This window comes from Peromyscus maniculatus, chromosome 23 (genome assembly GCF_049852395.1).
Source record: "Peromyscus maniculatus bairdii isolate BWxNUB_F1_BW_parent chromosome 23, HU_Pman_BW_mat_3.1, whole genome shotgun sequence".
NCBI classification, from domain to species: Eukaryota; Metazoa; Chordata; class Mammalia; order Rodentia; family Cricetidae; genus Peromyscus; species Peromyscus maniculatus.
Window position 1 is genome coordinate 49,357,028 of NC_134874.1, and position 17,271 is coordinate 49,374,298.

Consider the following 17,271-nt stretch of genomic DNA (forward strand, 5'->3'; position numbering starts at 1 on the left):
TCTAGAAATAAGAAAAGGCAGATGTTTCTGAGAAGCTCAGACAATAAGACCTTTCTCAGCCAGCTCCTACTAGTGTACATTGAGAATCTGCTGAGTAACACAGAGGTCTCTTCCTCTATAGACCCTGATTGACAGGTCTCAGGTGTCTTGTCTTTTGAGACTAGTCTGAAGGGGGTTAGTTTCTACTCCAATAAAGCTAGCGCTCTCACTCTCAGTCTTGTTCTCACTCTTGCTATCATCTGTCTATCTATCTATCTATCTATCTATCTATCTATCTATCTATCTATCTATCATCTATCTATCTATCTATCATCTATCATCTATCTATCTATCAATTATCCATTTATCTATCATCTATCTATATATCTAGCATCTATCTATCATCTATCTATCTATCGATCATCTATCTATCTATTTATGTATCTATCATCTATGTCTTCTCTCCCATAACCCACTCTTGCATCAATATTTTCATAATATTGGTGCTAGGTGCTCTTTTTATGACCATTTCACTATGTAACAATCTCTAAGTTGCACCAGGCTGGAGCTTTCTTGTTGAATCCTAGTGCTTACCTGTAGCTATCCCTGTTAACAAATAGCCAGTCAATGTTGTTTTAGTTCCAGCTTGTGGAAAAATATGGGAGTACTCTCTGATTCTTTTCCACTATATTCCCTCCTTTCTGAAGTTCTTTACACCTTTAAGAATGAAATAAAGGAGCCGTCTGATAATAGGACCAAAAAGAGAATCCGGGTCCTCTGGAAGACCAGCAAGTGCTCTTAACTGCTGAGCCATCTCTCCATCCCTGATCTAATGTTTTCATTACAACCCAAATTAACTGTGACATAAAGTTTTGATAAAAATTGCTTTGGGGAAGATGGCGGAGACAAGCAGACGCAGGTAGGCCTGTGACAGCGGCCCATGGAGGTAGACGGGTCCGGCGGCAGTGGCTGACAGGGACATTTAGGCCCAGCAGCAGCTGGCGGAGACATTCAGGCCCAGCGGCGGCCCACAGAGGTGTACAGGCCCTGCGGCAGAGCAGATGGAGGTGGACAGGACCGGCGGTGGCGGCCGACAGAGACATTCAGGCCTGGCGGCGGTTCACAGAGGTGGACAGGCCACGCGGCGGAGACAGGCGGACGCAGGTCGGCGACTTGCGGAGGTGGAAGGGCCCGGTGGCAGCGGCCGACGGACATACAGGCCCAGCGGCAACCGGCAGAGACATACAGGCCCCGTGGCAGTTCGCAGAGGTGGATGGGCCCGGCAGCAGTGACAAGCAGAGGTAGGTAGGCCCGCAGCGGCAGCCAGCAGAGACATACAGGCCCATTGGCCACCCGCAGAGGTAAACAGACCCAGCGGCAGCTGACAGGGACATACAGGCCCAGCGGTGGAGACAAGTGGACACAGGTGGGCTTGTGGCGGTGGGCCACAGGGGTGGACAGGCCCGGGGACGGAGAGGGGCAGACACAGCTTGGAACGGGGACGCCCCTAGCCCCAACACCTGGGGAAGAGGCTATCTCCGTGGGTCGGAACCAGGGCGAGTCTGGACACTCCGTCTGAGGACAACCCAGGGCCCAACTGCTGATCCTGTGAAACCCAACAACTTGGAGGTGTTGGTGAGACTACCCTGCTCAGCTGAAACCCATCTGGGAGAGGATTCAGATGCCTACAGTTTGAAGTCTAAAGAAACAAGATCAGCTGAGGAGTTGACAAATGAACAAAACGTGACCTGGGAACACAGAAGAAGGCGTTACCCAGTCACCAAACCAGATCACCAGAATCATAAGTATATAATTCACCGACTGAAATCAGCTGTCCCTGAAGAAACAGCCCAATAGCACCAATTTAACCAAGAACCCCTACTAAACCAAGACTAAAAATTAGAACAAGAGAGGCACTCTCAGACACAGACACCACCTGCACCGCACAGAGGAAGAGATGAGTAGACGCCAGTGCAAAAATACAGGCAACAACATAAAGACCTATATGGCAACATCAGAACCTAGTGATTCTACACCTGCAAGACCTAAACATACCATGACAGAAGAAACAGAAGAAATCAACCCTAAAAATGACTTTAAGAAGATGATAGAGGCCCTTAAAGAAGAAATAAAACATTCCCTGAATAAGGAAATAAAAACTTTCCTTAAAGAGGAAATGAAAAACTACCTTAAAGAGGAAATAAAAACTTTCCTTAAAGAGGAAAAACTCTCTTAAAGAGGAAATAAAAACTTCCCTTAAAGAGGAAATGAAAAACTCCATTAGAGAGGAAATTAAAAACTTCCTTAAAGAAATGGAAGAAAAAACGAACAAAAAATGGGAAGAAATCAAATCAAGCCAAGAAAAAGCAATTAAACAGATGAAAGAAACATTCCAAGATCTGAAAAATGAATTTGAGACAATAAAGAAAACACATGCTGAGGGAATGCTGGAAATAGAAATCCTGACAAAACGAACAGGAAGTACAGAAACGAGCATAACCAACCGATTGCAAGAGATGGAACAGAGAATCTCTGACACTGAAGACATGATAGAGAAAATAGATTCGTCAGTCAAAGAAAACACTAAAGACAAAAAAGTCATAACACAAAACGTCCAGGAAATTTGGGACACCATGAAAAGACCAAACCTAAGAATAATAGGGATAGAAGAAGGAGAAGAATACCAACTCAAAGGCACAGAAAATATATTCAACAAAATTATAGAAGAAAACTTTCCTAACCTAAAGAAAGAAATACATATGAAGATACAAGAAGCTTACAGAACACCGAATAGGCTGGATCCAAAAAAAAAGTCCCCTCGCCACATAATAATCAAAACACTAAACACACAGAACAAAGAAAAAATATTAAGAGCCGCAAAGGAAAAAGACCAAGTAACATATAAAGGTAAACCCATCAGAATAACACCAGACTACTCAATAGAGACTATGAAAGCTAGAAGATCATGGACAAATCTCATGCAGACACTAAGAGACCACGGATGCCAACCCAGACTATTATACCCAGCAAAACTCTTAATCACCATAGGCGGAGTAAACAAAATATTCCAGGATAAAACCAGATTTAATCAATACCTGTCTACAAACTCAGCCCTACAGAAAGCACTAGAAGGGAAAATTCAACCCAAAGAAGCTAAACACATCCATGAAAAATCAAGCAATAGATAATCCCACACCAACATACACCACAGAAGAAACAAGCTGGTGTAGCTATCCTAATACCTAGAGAAAAAGGATGTTTCAAAAGAGAAGAAGTCTTGTGGCAATGCCTCAGTGGTCCAGGTAGCTACCAGAACTCGGAAAAGTTGGTTGAATTTGGGATTGACTGGGAGGCCAAAGATTTAAAAAGCAGAAGATTCTCTCAAGACACAAGTTGTGTGATAATAGTGTGTTTTGTTTGTGTGAATGAGAATTTGTAAATGTTGAATTCTAGGCTTCGACAATCATTGTCAGTGCAGATTAAGCTGCAAGTATTTATGCTTTAAAACTTAAATTATAAAGCTAGTTACATCTTTCTAACAACTAGTTTTAATGTTTATGAGCATATTTTACCTACATTACCTTTTCAGGATGTTGAGAAAGATGCATCACAAGCAAAGGCTGGAGGCTGGGGGCTAGATGGTTTTGAGGAAGAGGTCTTGGTGAACTCTTTCATAGAGCAAAGGGAAGCAATGCCTTCTGGGAAACTAGTTTTAATCTAGTCTTTAGGATTAGAAGTCAAAAACAAAAATATTAAGGAAAGGAAAACCTAATTGATCTTTGAAGTATTGTTATATGGAATTGAGTGGGACTTTTGAGGCCTTTCTTCCAGAAAACAAGGACTTGGTTGTCAGGCCCATATTAGGCCTAAACCTTGGTGCCATGTAGTTGTACTTAAATCATTTCAATGGAAAGTGTCTTAGTGATTGGAACTTCTAGTGCAGTTTGGAGTTCTTCCATTTGAAAAATGTGATATTTGCATGGGATTGTTTGAATCTTGTTTTCTAGTCCCTCCCCATCACCACCCTCATAGTCTGAAGGTAGATTTTTCTCTTGATAAAGGAACAAAAAAGGTGAACATCTTGTTTGTAAATAGGTATCTAGTAACTAGTGGTAAACTTGAACTGGTAGAATTCTTTAAAGCCTAATTCTAGATAGCCTTAAGAAAATATATCTTAGCCGGGCGGTGGTGGCGCACGCCTTTAATCCCAGCACTCGGGAGGCAGAGCCAGGCGGATCTCTGTGAGTTCGAGGCCAGCCTGGGCTACCAAGTGAGCTCCAGGAAAGGCGCAAAGCTACGCAGAGAAACCCTGTCTCGAAAAACCAAAAAAAAAAAAAAAAAAAAAAAAAGAAAATATATCTTAATTACTTTTGAACCTGTATTCACCTTGTTTTTTTCAAATATCTTAAGTTATATTTTCTTTTTCAGAGCTGCTTCTTATTTGGGGCTACTTTTTTTTTTAATTGAGGCATAATTCATAAAAGGGTATATTGTTTTGATGAGACTTTTTACAACTGTGGCTGGATGTCTTTCTTTAGTCTTCCAAGAAGGGCCATTTTACTTTTTTAGAGTTACTTTTTAAAGTCATGAGGTCAACAACTTGGACTACTATGCATGTAAGTGCTAATGCAAATTAAAGCCCAAGTTGACCTCCAGCAGCAGTTCATTCTATGTTGACAGTGAGAGAACACTTTGCCTGTTAGGATACTGTTACTCGTGGACTGAAATGCTGAAGAAACCCCTCCCCCTATTTTGTTTTTTTGCAAAAATCAAGGTATATTCTAGGGTTTCCTGGTTGACCTCAACAGATAAACTGAGATGATAGTCTTAGTTCAGAAATGATCTGAATGTAGATTTACAGTCTACGTGCACAGCTGGCTAAGTGAGATCGCTTTCACAGTTCTGCATGTATCCCATGGGCTCCCCATTAGTCACTGAACTCTTAAAACTGGTATTGTAACATTATTACAATGTTTTGCGCCAATTTTATAAACTTTACAGTACAATATGTGTTCCTTTTCTGAGGCAAACCAAAGGTATATTTCTCAAGGTTCTGCTGCTATCAGCAGTGTTGATGGAGGATTTTTTATACATTTGTAATAGATAGAAATAAACCAGAAAAAAAGAAGAAAAAAAAAGTGGTGGAGGAAAAGGTGAACACTGCAAGAATACTCAAAAGGGCTGAGAGTTGCAAACGCCAAGATTGGCTTTGCATAGTAAATGGAAAAGAACAGCTCTGAACTATAGCTTACTTTTCCTGGTTTGGTCTGACAGAATGATTGAATGCTTTTGTACAAAAATCAGAGCCTTAAAAACAAGGATTTGGTGAGATTGTAAAATGGTAAGCCACTTTGGCAAAACAGTCTGGTGGTTGGTCAAAATGCAAAACGTTGTTACTCTGTTACTCAACAATTCTACCCTTAGGAATATAACCTCAAACTACTGAAAATGTGCACCTATGAAACATGTACATGAAGGTTTACAGCAGTGTGTTGCTAATAGTAAAAAAGTTAAAACAACTCAAATAGCTATCAAATAATGGAGAGAAATAAAATGTGGTTTATTCATACAATAGAATATTATTAAGACATAAAAATGAATGAGAAACTGACAGATTAAATGACTTTGGTGAACCTTCATAATTTCATTTGTAGATCTTTCCATTTCTAATTTATAAATACATTTGGGGTTATAAATTATAAATGTACTGCCTCCTGTCAACATTGTATACTTCTATTTGATGATTTCTGTGTCAAATATTATATGGAAATGTTTCCAAGTATTTTCTGTATTAACTGTGAATTAATAGAACAAAATAAATTGCCTGTGATGGAAAAATTAAAAAAAAAGAATGAAATAAAGGACACTCATCAATTACTGAATTCTGGTAGTTGATAAACATTATGGAAATTACCAGATTAATGACTCAGGGAATCTAGTATTGTGAAGATAAGTAGAAATGGCAAACTATGGCATATTCCCAATTCAATTCCTAATTTAGTATTGAAATTCTAAGTGATGCATACTGGAACTTGATGTAGACTCAGGGAACCAGGAGGCAAAGGTAGAAGGATGGTTTCAGCCCAAGAGTTCAAAACTAGCATGGGCGACATGGTGAGACATGTCTTTGAAACAAGCCATTGGGCAATGGCAATATCAATAGGCATACTAAGTCAGAAAGGTAAATTATCATGGGGTCCTATAGCAGGGTCCTGTGCTGTTGTTCCCTTTTGGGGGAGGGGACAAGTAGGCACAGAGTCAATGACACAGACTCTGGGAGAATGTTGAAGCAACAAGCTCAGTTTATTCAGGAAGAGGCAAGCCTTATATACCCTCCACCCCAGCCCCGGCAGAAGGTCTGATGAATATGCATCTGCTGGTGTTACATGGCTGCCTCTCATTGCTCTAGGTCATCTCCAGATCATGTCTCAGATGCTGTTGCTAAGGCCCTTAGACAGACCCAGGTTGGCTCTCAGAAAGTATCTTATTACTGGTTGGGGCCGGCTGGCCCTCAAGCCTGTTAGGGCTGAGTCATCCCATAAGGTCTCACCACAAACAAAGAACTTGTGGCAAGGCTGAAAAGGAGAATTAGCCTCTTCCTGGGGATGAGCTCCCTGATTGCCTGTCTAATACAAAATGGTCAGCTCTGAAAACAGGTACACCGACATGAAAAATGGACTTGACAGGCTGTATTTGTATACATGTCCATGTATGTGTATATATGTAAATGTACACATATATGTGTGTGTGTGTCATTGATATTGGAAAGAGGCTATCAATTAGAGAGTCTGGGGACATGTGGGGGAGTTGGGAGCAGAAACATGGGAGGGACTAAAGGGAAGAAAGGAAGGGGATAAGTAATATAATTATACTGAAATATAAAACGTAAAAACATTAAATAAGTATTTTTAAATGAGGGCTGGAGAGATTGCTTTAGAGTTAAGAACACTTGCTTGCCCTTTCAGAGGACGCAAATTCAGTTCCTAGCACTCATATCAGGTGGTTCACAACTGCCTATAAAAGTCCAGTTCCATGGGATCCAATGCCACTGGCCTTCATGGGCACCTGCACTCACACACATATGCCTATATGCAAACATAAATTCCTTACATATATTTTAAAATATTAAAAAAATTCTTTAAAAAAAAAGAAAAGATACCAAGATTTTTTTTATTTTTAGAGGCATCATGGTGCAAGCAAATAACCCAATTACTCAGGAGGCTGTGGCAGGAGGATTATTGTAAGTTCAAGGCCATCCTAGGCATCAAAAGGAATCTGATTTCAAAAAGAATTAAGGGAAAGTTTTAAAAGGTTTACTGTACCTCAAGAAAACCCACAAAGGAATGGATGATGGGGTATGATATAGAAAGTTAGCAGAAACCAAGTGGGAACCGATTCCATTTCATTAATACATATTGTACTGTCAGTATAACTAATTTCTTTAATATTTTGCATTACTAATACCTTAAAATACTCAAATGTATGAATATGAATGGTGGCATGCTAAAATCAATCACATCTATAATGGAAACTCTTTTTTAGACACAGGGTCTCTCTATGTAGTCCTGGCTGTCCTGCAACTCACTAGGTAGGTCAGGCTGCCCTTAACTTCACAAAGATCCACCTGTCTCTGCCTTATAAGTGCAAGGATTAAAGACATATGGCACTATGCCCAGCCTATAATGGGAAACTTTTTTAAATTTACCTAAAAAATTATGTAATCAACTTCCTGGGAATTGAACTAAGGTCATGTGGGCTTGGTGGCAAGCGCCTTTGCCCAGTGAGCCATCTTGAAGGCCCTCTAATGTACTTCCTAGAAGTCTTTGATTAGTGGAGCCAGGGATTTGGCTCAATTGGTAGAGTGCTTGCCTGGGTTTCATCTCCAGCTCAGTATATGCTGTATCTGGTGATACAAACCCATAATTCCAGCACTTGGGAAAAGAAGGGAAGAGGATCAGAAGTCCAAGGTCATCCTCAGCAACACAGTGAACAGAAGAGACTGTTTCAAAAGAAAGTATTTTATTAGTGTATATTTGGTGTATAATACAATGGGTGTTATGAATATTTGTTCACATATAATATGTAATTTGACTATATTAACATTCATATCGCCCCTTGTCCTGCTTCTTCCTTCTAGTAGGTCTTCTCCTTTCCAAGTAGTCCTACGTGTGTGTGTGTGTGTGTGTGTGTGTGTGTGTGTGTGTGTGTGTGTGTAAAACCTAGGCTGCAATAATGAAAGAAACGTGATGATTGTTTTTGGAAACCTGATTAATTTAATAAGGCAGTTTCTACAACCATATATAATTCTAGTTCCAGGGGATCTGATGCCCTCTGAAGACACCAGGTACATATATGGTACAGGCAAAACACCCATACATGTAAAATACATAAAGCTAAAGGAAAAGGTAAATAATAAAAATAAAATGTGTTTTTTCATATTGTGTGTGTTATAAAGGGCACACAAGTCTTAGTTACTGTTCTACTGTTCTGAAGGGACATCATGATCACAGCAACTCTTACAAAGGAATCATTTCAGTTGGAGCCTGCTTACATTTTCAGAGGTTTACTCCATTATTATCATGGTCATGGCAGGAAACATGGCAGCACACAGGCAGACATGGTGCTGGCAGAGTAGCCGAGAGCTCTACATCGGAATCTGGAGGCAGCAGGAAGAGAGCCACTGGAACTGGCTTGGGCTTTTGAAATCTCAAAGCCTGCCCCCTAGTGTCACACTTCCTCCAGCCAAGCCGTATCTACTCCAGTAAGGCCACACCTCCTAGCAGTGCCACTCCCTAGGGACCTATGTTGGGGGGGGCATTTTATTCAAACCACCACAATCTCCTTGAGCACTGGACTTCGTTCCATTACATTTCCTGGTGCTCCTTTTCTCCTCAAACTGTACATTTGGTATTTTCCCTTGTTCAGCTTGGTCCTTTTCATTATAGATCTGCTTAAGAACCATGTAACACAGTTAATACTAGGCTGTCTTGAAATCTCCTCTGCCAGTGTCATTAATCCAAAACTCTTCAACTTAGCATCAGGCAGATTTTTTGGACAAGAGCAGAAAGCAGCCACATTCTTCTCCGAAATACTACAAGAACAACAGTCTCTAGGGTATTTACTAATATTCTTCTCCTCTAAAACCTCTGGAGACAGGCTATCAAACCTACATTGCCCACAGCACCACTGTCTTCCATGATTCTATTAGGATGGCCCATTAAGCCCCGTTTAAATCATCCAACCACTTTTCTAGTCCAAAGTTCCAAAGTCTTCCACATTCCTCCAACAAACATCATGGTCAGTCCTGTTACAGCAACACCCCAATCCTCATATCAACTTCTGTCTTGATCATTGTTCTAATGATGGAAAGCAACACCATAACCACAGCAACTCTTATAAAAGAAAGCATTTAATTGGGGCTTGCTTATAGGTCCAGAGGTTTAGTCCACTATCATCATAGAGGGAAGCAGGGTGGCACTCAGGCAGAAATGGTGCTAGAAGAGTAACTGAGAGTTATACATCTGGATGTGCAGGCAGCACAAAGAGAGCCACTTGGCCTAGCTTGGGCTTTTGAAACTTCAACTCCTATTCCCAGTGACACACTTCCTCCAACAAGGTCAAACCTCCTAATCCTTCCCAAGTAGTGCCACTCCCTGAAGTCTAAGTATACAAATATGTGTGGCCTTTGAGGGCCATTCTTATTCAAGCCAGCACAACACACATGGCATGCATGTGGAAATCAGAAGACAACTTTGGGAGATCAGTCCCTTCCTTTTACCTTTTTGCAGGTTCTAGGAATCAAACTCAAGTTGTCAGGCTTGAAGGGCAAGTGCTTTCCCCCACTAGGCAGTATTGCCAGACTCTGCCATTGGATGCTTTGTCAAGGCTAAGAATGCATCCCCACTTACACTCTTCAGCTTTTACCTGAGTATGGTGATGTACACTGAACTAGAGTTCAGGTCAGCTTCTGTGGATGTTCTGTAGGCCCCTGCTTCCTTAGTACATGAGATAGACTTTAGAGACATAGGACAGCCAAGTTTTTTACTTTCCCAAACACAATGGTGGTGCTGCTGCTGGTGATGGTAGTAGTGGTGTGTATGTGTATTCATGTGTGTGCACATGTGTACATGTGTAGGTGAATGTGCAAATCTGTATAGAAGCTAGAGGTCTATGTTGGGTGTCTTCCTCTATCATTCTTCACCTCCTTTTTTGGAGACATGATCCCTCACTGATCCTGGAGGTTGCCAATTTGGCTGGACTAGCTAGCTACCAAGCCCCAGAGACCCGCCTGTCTCTGCCAAATCAGTTCTGGGATGACAGGTGCTTGGAGTTGCACTTAGAATGTTACATTGGTGCTGGGAATTGAGTTACATAACACTTATTTTTACTGACAAGCTATTTTCCCAGGCCCTATAGTAGATTTTGTCTCTGATCTGCTCCCTCTTTGTCCCAGTTTAATAAGTCACTCGACACAGCTGGCACTATGTCCCATCTCAACACCTGTTCCAAACAGAACATCAGAATCACTTCCAAGAGTCTGCTTCTAGGACCTGCCATCCAAAAACCTTTCTAAATTTGTTCTCTAGTGATTTTATACATGGGTGTAGCAGGAATCTTAAAAGTTCTTATTAATAAAATCAAACCCGGTGCTAGTTATTGGGGCGAATGCTGGAAGATCAGAGAGACAGAACAGGCCACAGCTACCTCACCTTGCCAGTTCCTCAGCTGATCCTGTTTCCTCAGACTGGATGCCTCTGAGTCCTCATCCAGAATGAATCTCAGCTGAACTATGCTGCTCAAAAGCCTAAAAGCTTAACCAGCCAGTTCCTAGTTTTCATGCCTTATATACCTTTCTGCTTTCTGTCATCACTTCCTGGGATTAAAGGCTCACTTCCTGGGATTAAAGGCTTACTTCATGGGATTAAAGGCGTGTGTCACCATGCCTGGCTGTTTCCAGTGTCTTTGAACTCACAGAGATCCGGATGAATCATTGCCTCCCAAGTGATAGGATTAATGGCGTGTGCTACCACTGCCTAACTTCTATGTTTAATATTGTGGCTATTCTGTTCTCTGACCCCAGATAAGTTTATTAGAGTGCACAATATTTTGGGGAACACAATACCACCACACATGGGTTCCCCCCAAAGCCCCCTTTCAACTTCATGTCTTCTTCATCTTTTGTTTGCTGGTGTTTGTTTTTATAATCCACTGAATCCAATTAGTCCTGCCCAAATATACATCCACTAGCACATGGTTGACCTGCCATGGACTACATCCCCGAAAGAAACTGATTTTCCTCCCCCAAAAGCCACCAACTGCCAGTAGCCTCAGCTACGGGTGGTAGCTAATAAGACCTCCCGTCTCCACACTAGAATGCTAGCTGCTAGAATGTTAGCTGCCTTGATCTTATGCAGGCCTTGTGCAGGCAACCACACTGCTGGAAGTTCATGGGTGCCACTGCCATCTCGTCCAGAAGACAGCCTTGCAATACTCCTCCTCACCCTTCTGCTCTTCCAGTCTTTCCACCTCCTCTTCCAAGATGTTCCCTAAGCTTTGGGAGGAGGGGCTGAGATACAGACATCCCATCCAAAACTTCGTTTTGCTGTGGTTGTTCTAGAGTTCTCGTTTATCTTTGAATTTTAACCTAGAGTGGAGGGAGAGATGATAAACCCCTTCCCTAACATTTTATTCAGTGGTCTATGTTAGGGTTGGTTGAATCCTTGTAAATCTAATATCTTTTCAACAAGCCATAGGCTAAAGAAGAGAGAATGGGGTTAGGGAGATGGCTCAGTGAATAAAGTACTTGCCTGTAAAAATGAGGACTTAAGTAGATTCCAAACAATCACATAAAAAGCCACGTGTGGTGTAATTAGAACACTGGCCAGGCAGAAACAGGCAAATCCCTGGCATTCCCTGGCCGGCCAGCCTAGCCTAATCAGCAACCCTTAGAGAGACAATATATTATAAAACAAGATAAATTATTCATGAGGAATGCACCTGAGGTTGACCTCTGACTGTCACATGTACACACACAAGCATGCATACACATCCATGTACACATATGCACCTGCACACCCACAAACACACATGTGCGTGCACACACACACACACAATTAAAAAGAGAGACAAAACATTCATTACGAAGACTCCAGGATTGAAAATATCACTGTTCACGTATGGTAGAATGTAGATAAAATTACCTTCAGAAAGAAATCTATAAGCTAAATGGTATGTCCACGTGGCATGCGTGTTTTTGTTGTGTTTAAAAAAGAAAAGCTGAAGTTCTACAAATGAAAGTTTCGTCTAAAACTAGAAAAAATTAATGGAAAATTAAACACAACAAAAGTAAAGGGGAAGAGATGATTACCAAGAGAATATCTTCAGAAAATTACAAGAAAACAAGATGATGAAAAATGAGAATACTAAAAACTAAATCTGGGGGCTGGAATGATGAATCAGTGGTGAAGAGTACTGGCTGCTCTTCCAAAGCACCCAGGTTCAATTCCCAGCACCTATGTGGAGTCTCACAACAATTTGTAACTCTAGTTCCAGGAGGATCTGACACCCTCTTCTGACCTTCGTGGACACTGTGAACACATGGTGCATAAATATACATGCAGCAAAACACCAAGACAATTTAAAAATAAAATAAATTAAAAATTTAAACTAAATTTTATAAACTGTTTAGAGGTTTGATAACCATCAGGAGAAAAACTGAAAAGATATTAATACTAGAAATGGAGTCATTAAAATTTTAACAATATGAAATGAGGTATAAATAATTTCACATTCATATATTTGAAATTCTAGGTGGATTGACAAGCAGAAAGAAAATAAAAGCTACCAACTTCCCCAACAATGAATTTAAATTATCAAGAGCCCACTGCGTAGGGGCCAGAGCAACAGCTCAGCAGTTAAGAACATCTGCAGCTGTTGCAGACCTGAGTTCTGTTCTCAGTACCTGCATCTGGTGGCTCACAACCGTCTGTAACCCAATTCCAGGGGATCTGAGGCCACCCGCAGTCATGTGCACAAACCCACGCACATACACATAATTAAAGTTTTAAATCTTTCTTAATAAAAATTAACCTTAAAAAAAAATCCAGTGTCTGTAAATGAAGTAAATTCTTTCCCACAGTTTTTATGTTAACACCTTTAAGCATTCCCTTTTGTTGTTTGTTTTTTTTTTTTGAGGGTTTTTTTGTTTTTGTTTGGTTTTGTTTGGTTTGTTTTGTTGTTTTGTTTGTTTGTTTGTTTGTTTGTTTGTTTTTTCAGAGAAGGTCTCAGAAAGCCCAGGTTGTCCCTTAACTTGCCAAGTAGCTGAGTCTGGCCTTATATTCCTGTTCCTCCTGACTCCACCTTCTACGTGCAAGCACTACAGATATGTACCACCATGTGGCCAGCTTTCAGAATGCAAAACTTACTTATTAAAAGTCCTCAAACAGAGGAAAAGCAACCAGAGAAGTCAGTTCACTGGGAAGCTACATTTGAAACCCATATCTGAGAATAGCATTACAAGAAAAGAACTTGAGAAGCCCCTTCTTACCTCACTAAATTTATTTTTCAAAATCAAAAGTGTGTGTGAGTGTGAGTGTGTGTGTGTGTGTGTGTGTGTGTGTGTGTGTGTATGTGAGTGGGTGTGCATTAGCCACACTGCCCTGATGCGATTGGAGAGTCAGTCATCACCCTACCACTTTACTTGAGTGTCTCTTCACAGATGCATTAGCCAGGCTAGATGCCCCATGAGCTCCCGGGAAGTATTGTCTCTGTCTCTCACCTTGCTGTAGGGGTTCACTGGGATTACAGATGCTTGTGCTGCTGCACCCAGCTTCTATGTGGGTCCTGAGAATCCAAACTCAAGTCATCATGCTTAGGCAGCTCATACACTGAATCAGCTCTCCCCAGGCCAGGAATTATTTCATATGGAGGCAATATTGCAACCAAATTGAAGGTGTATAGTGTAAGTAAGTATATAAGTTTCTGGGAAGGGGGGAAATAATGATACAAGAATCTTCAGAACAACACATAATTGAATTAGGAGGAAAAACTATAGCTTTGTCCATGTCACCATGCGGGCAATGGGCAGTAGTCACATCATTCCCCACAGAACATTCTTTCATCTGATGCCCAAAGTAACAAAGAAGGGCTATTAGGCTAACCTACTCAAATGAGTAGATGAAGTGAACAAAAGAAAAATAATGAACATGAAATAACAAAAATACATGTTTTCACCAGATGTGGATCAGTGTGTGAAGTGTCTAGATCATCAATATGCCAACACAGAGCGCAACCATTGCCTCCCCAAATCCACGACCTTCCTGGATTTTGACGATCCCATGGGGCGAGGTCTGTCATGCATGGCCTTGTACTTCTCTGCACTGTCAGCACTAGTTCTTGGGATCTTTCTGAAGCAGCGGGACACTCCCATTGTGAAGGCAAACAACCGCACTCTCAGCTACATCCTGCTCATCACCCTTAACTTCTGCTTTCTCTGCTCTTTTCTCTTCATTGGCCATCCCAACACGGCTACTTGCATCCTACAGCAGACCACATTTGGAGTGTTGTTCACTGTGGCTGTTTCCACTGTCTTGGCCAAAACTCTTACTGTGGTTCTGGCCTACAAGGTCACTGCTCCAGGAAGAAGAATCAGGTGGATGTTGGTAACACGGGCACCTAACTTCATTGTTCCCATCTGCACCTTGATCCAAATTACCTTGTGTGGGATCTGGCTGGGGAAATCTCCCCCCTTCATTGACACAGATGCATACTCTGAACATGAACACATTATCATCATATGCAACAAGGGCTCAGTCACTGCTTTCTACTGTGTGCTAGGATATCTGGGGGCTCTGGCCTTGGGAAGCTTCACTGTAGCTTTCCTGGCCAGGAACCTGCCTGACACATTCAATGAAGCCAAGTTCCTGACATTCAGCATGCTGGTGTTCTGCAGTGTCTGGGTCACCTTCCTCCCTGTCTACCACAGCACCAAGGGGAAGGCCATGGTGGCTGTGGAGGTCTTCTCCATCTTGGCATCCAGTGCAGGGCTGCTAGGCTGTATCTTTGCCCCTAAGTGCTACATCATTTTGTTAAGACCAGAAAGGAACTCTATTCAGGGTCTCAGGGACAAAATACATTACAGGTACAAGGCTTAGTAATTTTTTTAATTAATTTTCAAGTAAGCACATGAAGTAGATTTCATTATTACATTTTTATACACACATTTTGTTTCTATTCATCCCCCTCACGAATTGACACCCCATCCCTTATATCTACCTCCTCCTGCTTCTTCTTCATCTTGAAACAATTCTCATTTCTATATTCATCTATGTGTTTCTTTACCCCCAGCCCTTTCCCACCTCCCCCACATCCCCCTCTTGGCTACTTTCTACTTTTGGGTTGAGGAGAGAGAAAGAATGCCAGCCCCCTGTAGTAGTTATACTTATGACTATGTCTTAAGCAACTTAACTATTTCCAGTTCCAAAATTTTCCTTTTAAGTGTCATGACTTTATTTTTAAAGCTGAACAAATGCCACTGTGAATATGCTCCACATTTCCTTTATCTATTCCTATTGATGGGTATCTGCATGCTTTCTTTTCTTAGCCACCATGTAAGTACAGCAATAATCATGGATGTGCAAATGTTTCTGTAGATGTCTTCTGTGTCTATATACCCAAGAGTGGTATGGTTGGATTGAATGGCAGTTCTACTTTCAATTTCCTTAGTAATGTCTACACTGTTTTCTACCATGGTATAAATCCCACTAAACATGTAACAAAAATCACAAAGGAGAAAAGATGGAGTGTAGCATCAGATTTCTGAGGTTTTAGAGACTGGCAAAGAGATAAGTAAACTCATGGCACTTACTTTCCCTATGGTCTAAGCTGCTGCTGAAATTCACCACCATCACCACCTCTCCAAAATCCAGGACAGACATACAAAGTAGCAGATGTGCAGACTACAATGCAAAATACTAGAAAGATAAAAAAGGAAGTCAGCATAATTTCCCTGAAAGAGCATAACTCAACTGATGAACTCAACATTCTGAAACTATCAAATGAACACTTCAGAAGTTTTCTTGCAAAAAAATTATCAATGACCTGAAAGAGGATACTCACAGGCAGGTTAATTCAATATATATCATTAATACAAAACGTTATCAATGGCCTGAAAGAGGATACTCGCAGGCAGATTAATTCAATACATATCATCAATACCTATAGATAAAATCATTAATAAGACAAATGAAAAAATCAGCAACATGGGAGAAAACCTAAGCAATGAGACTGTGATGAGGAGGGACAAAAGTGTTGAAACTGGAAAAAATAATCGAATAAAAAGCACAGTGGGAAGCATGAAGAATGGACTAAAGAAGTAGAAGAAGACTACCAGATGGAGAAGGGTGGGTAAATAATACAATACAGACACCAATAAGCAAAAGATAAATGAGCATGACCACAATGTCCTGAGAGACCAAAGCCAAGAAGCCACAGGCCCAGAAGTTGTGAAGTAAACACGAAAGGTGCAGGACATCCATTCAAATACACTACAGCAGAAAAAATCCCAAGCCTAGAAGACACTCAGACATTCAAACACAAAAGACATTTAGAACCCCCAAATAAACATGACCAGAGAAGATCCTCTCCGTGGCATATTCTAGTCAAGATGTCAAAAACACAAAGCAAAGAAACAATATTCAATGCTGTAGTGGAAAAACACCAACTCACCTACAAAAACAAACCATCAGAGTAACATCAGCAACCCCCAAAGCCAGGAAGTCAGGAAATGATAGATTGCAAGTCTCAAAAGCAGATAATTTCCAGCATAGACTACTGTGCCCTCCGAGTAATCTTCTAAATTTGAAAAGAAATAAGGACAGTTGAAGATAAACACAACTGAGGGAGTTCCTGATCACCAAGCCAGCACTGCAGAGGACACTAAAGGAAAACTATGGGCAACAGAAGAAATTTCAATCAGTAAAGCAGAGGAAAGAAGATTTCGTGGGCAGACTAGCCGAACAAAGGAAAGCTGGAAGGAGTCCATTATATCCAACAAAATAGACCAGATACTAATGTGGGATAGCATAAAGAACAAACAATAATCCAGCTGACAAAAATAACAGAAATTAATAGATATTTCTCAATAAAAATCTACATGCAATGGACTCAACTCACTAATAAAGAGATGCAGACTGGTTAACTGGATTAAAAACTGAAAAGGAACACCATGGAGAATGGAGGAAGGTCACTGCTTGACAGGGGTTGGAAAGGAGGAAGAGGTAACTAAGAAGAGCA

General features: G+C 41.0%; 1 protein-coding gene across 1 annotated transcript in view; it reads left to right on the forward strand.

The window, feature by feature from the left end:
• Window positions 1-16,288, forward strand: part of LOC102908952 (vomeronasal type-2 receptor 116-like) — an 89,204-nt gene extending 72,916 nt beyond the window's left edge. Inside the window, exon 6 of the mRNA XM_076560111.1 lies at window positions 14,215-16,288. Coding sequence (XP_076416226.1) covers window positions 14,215-15,131 — 917 coding nt within the window. The 3' untranslated portion in view covers window positions 15,132-16,288. The remainder of the gene's footprint in view (window positions 1-14,214) is intronic.
• The last annotated feature ends 983 nt before the right edge of the window (window positions 16,289-17,271 follow it).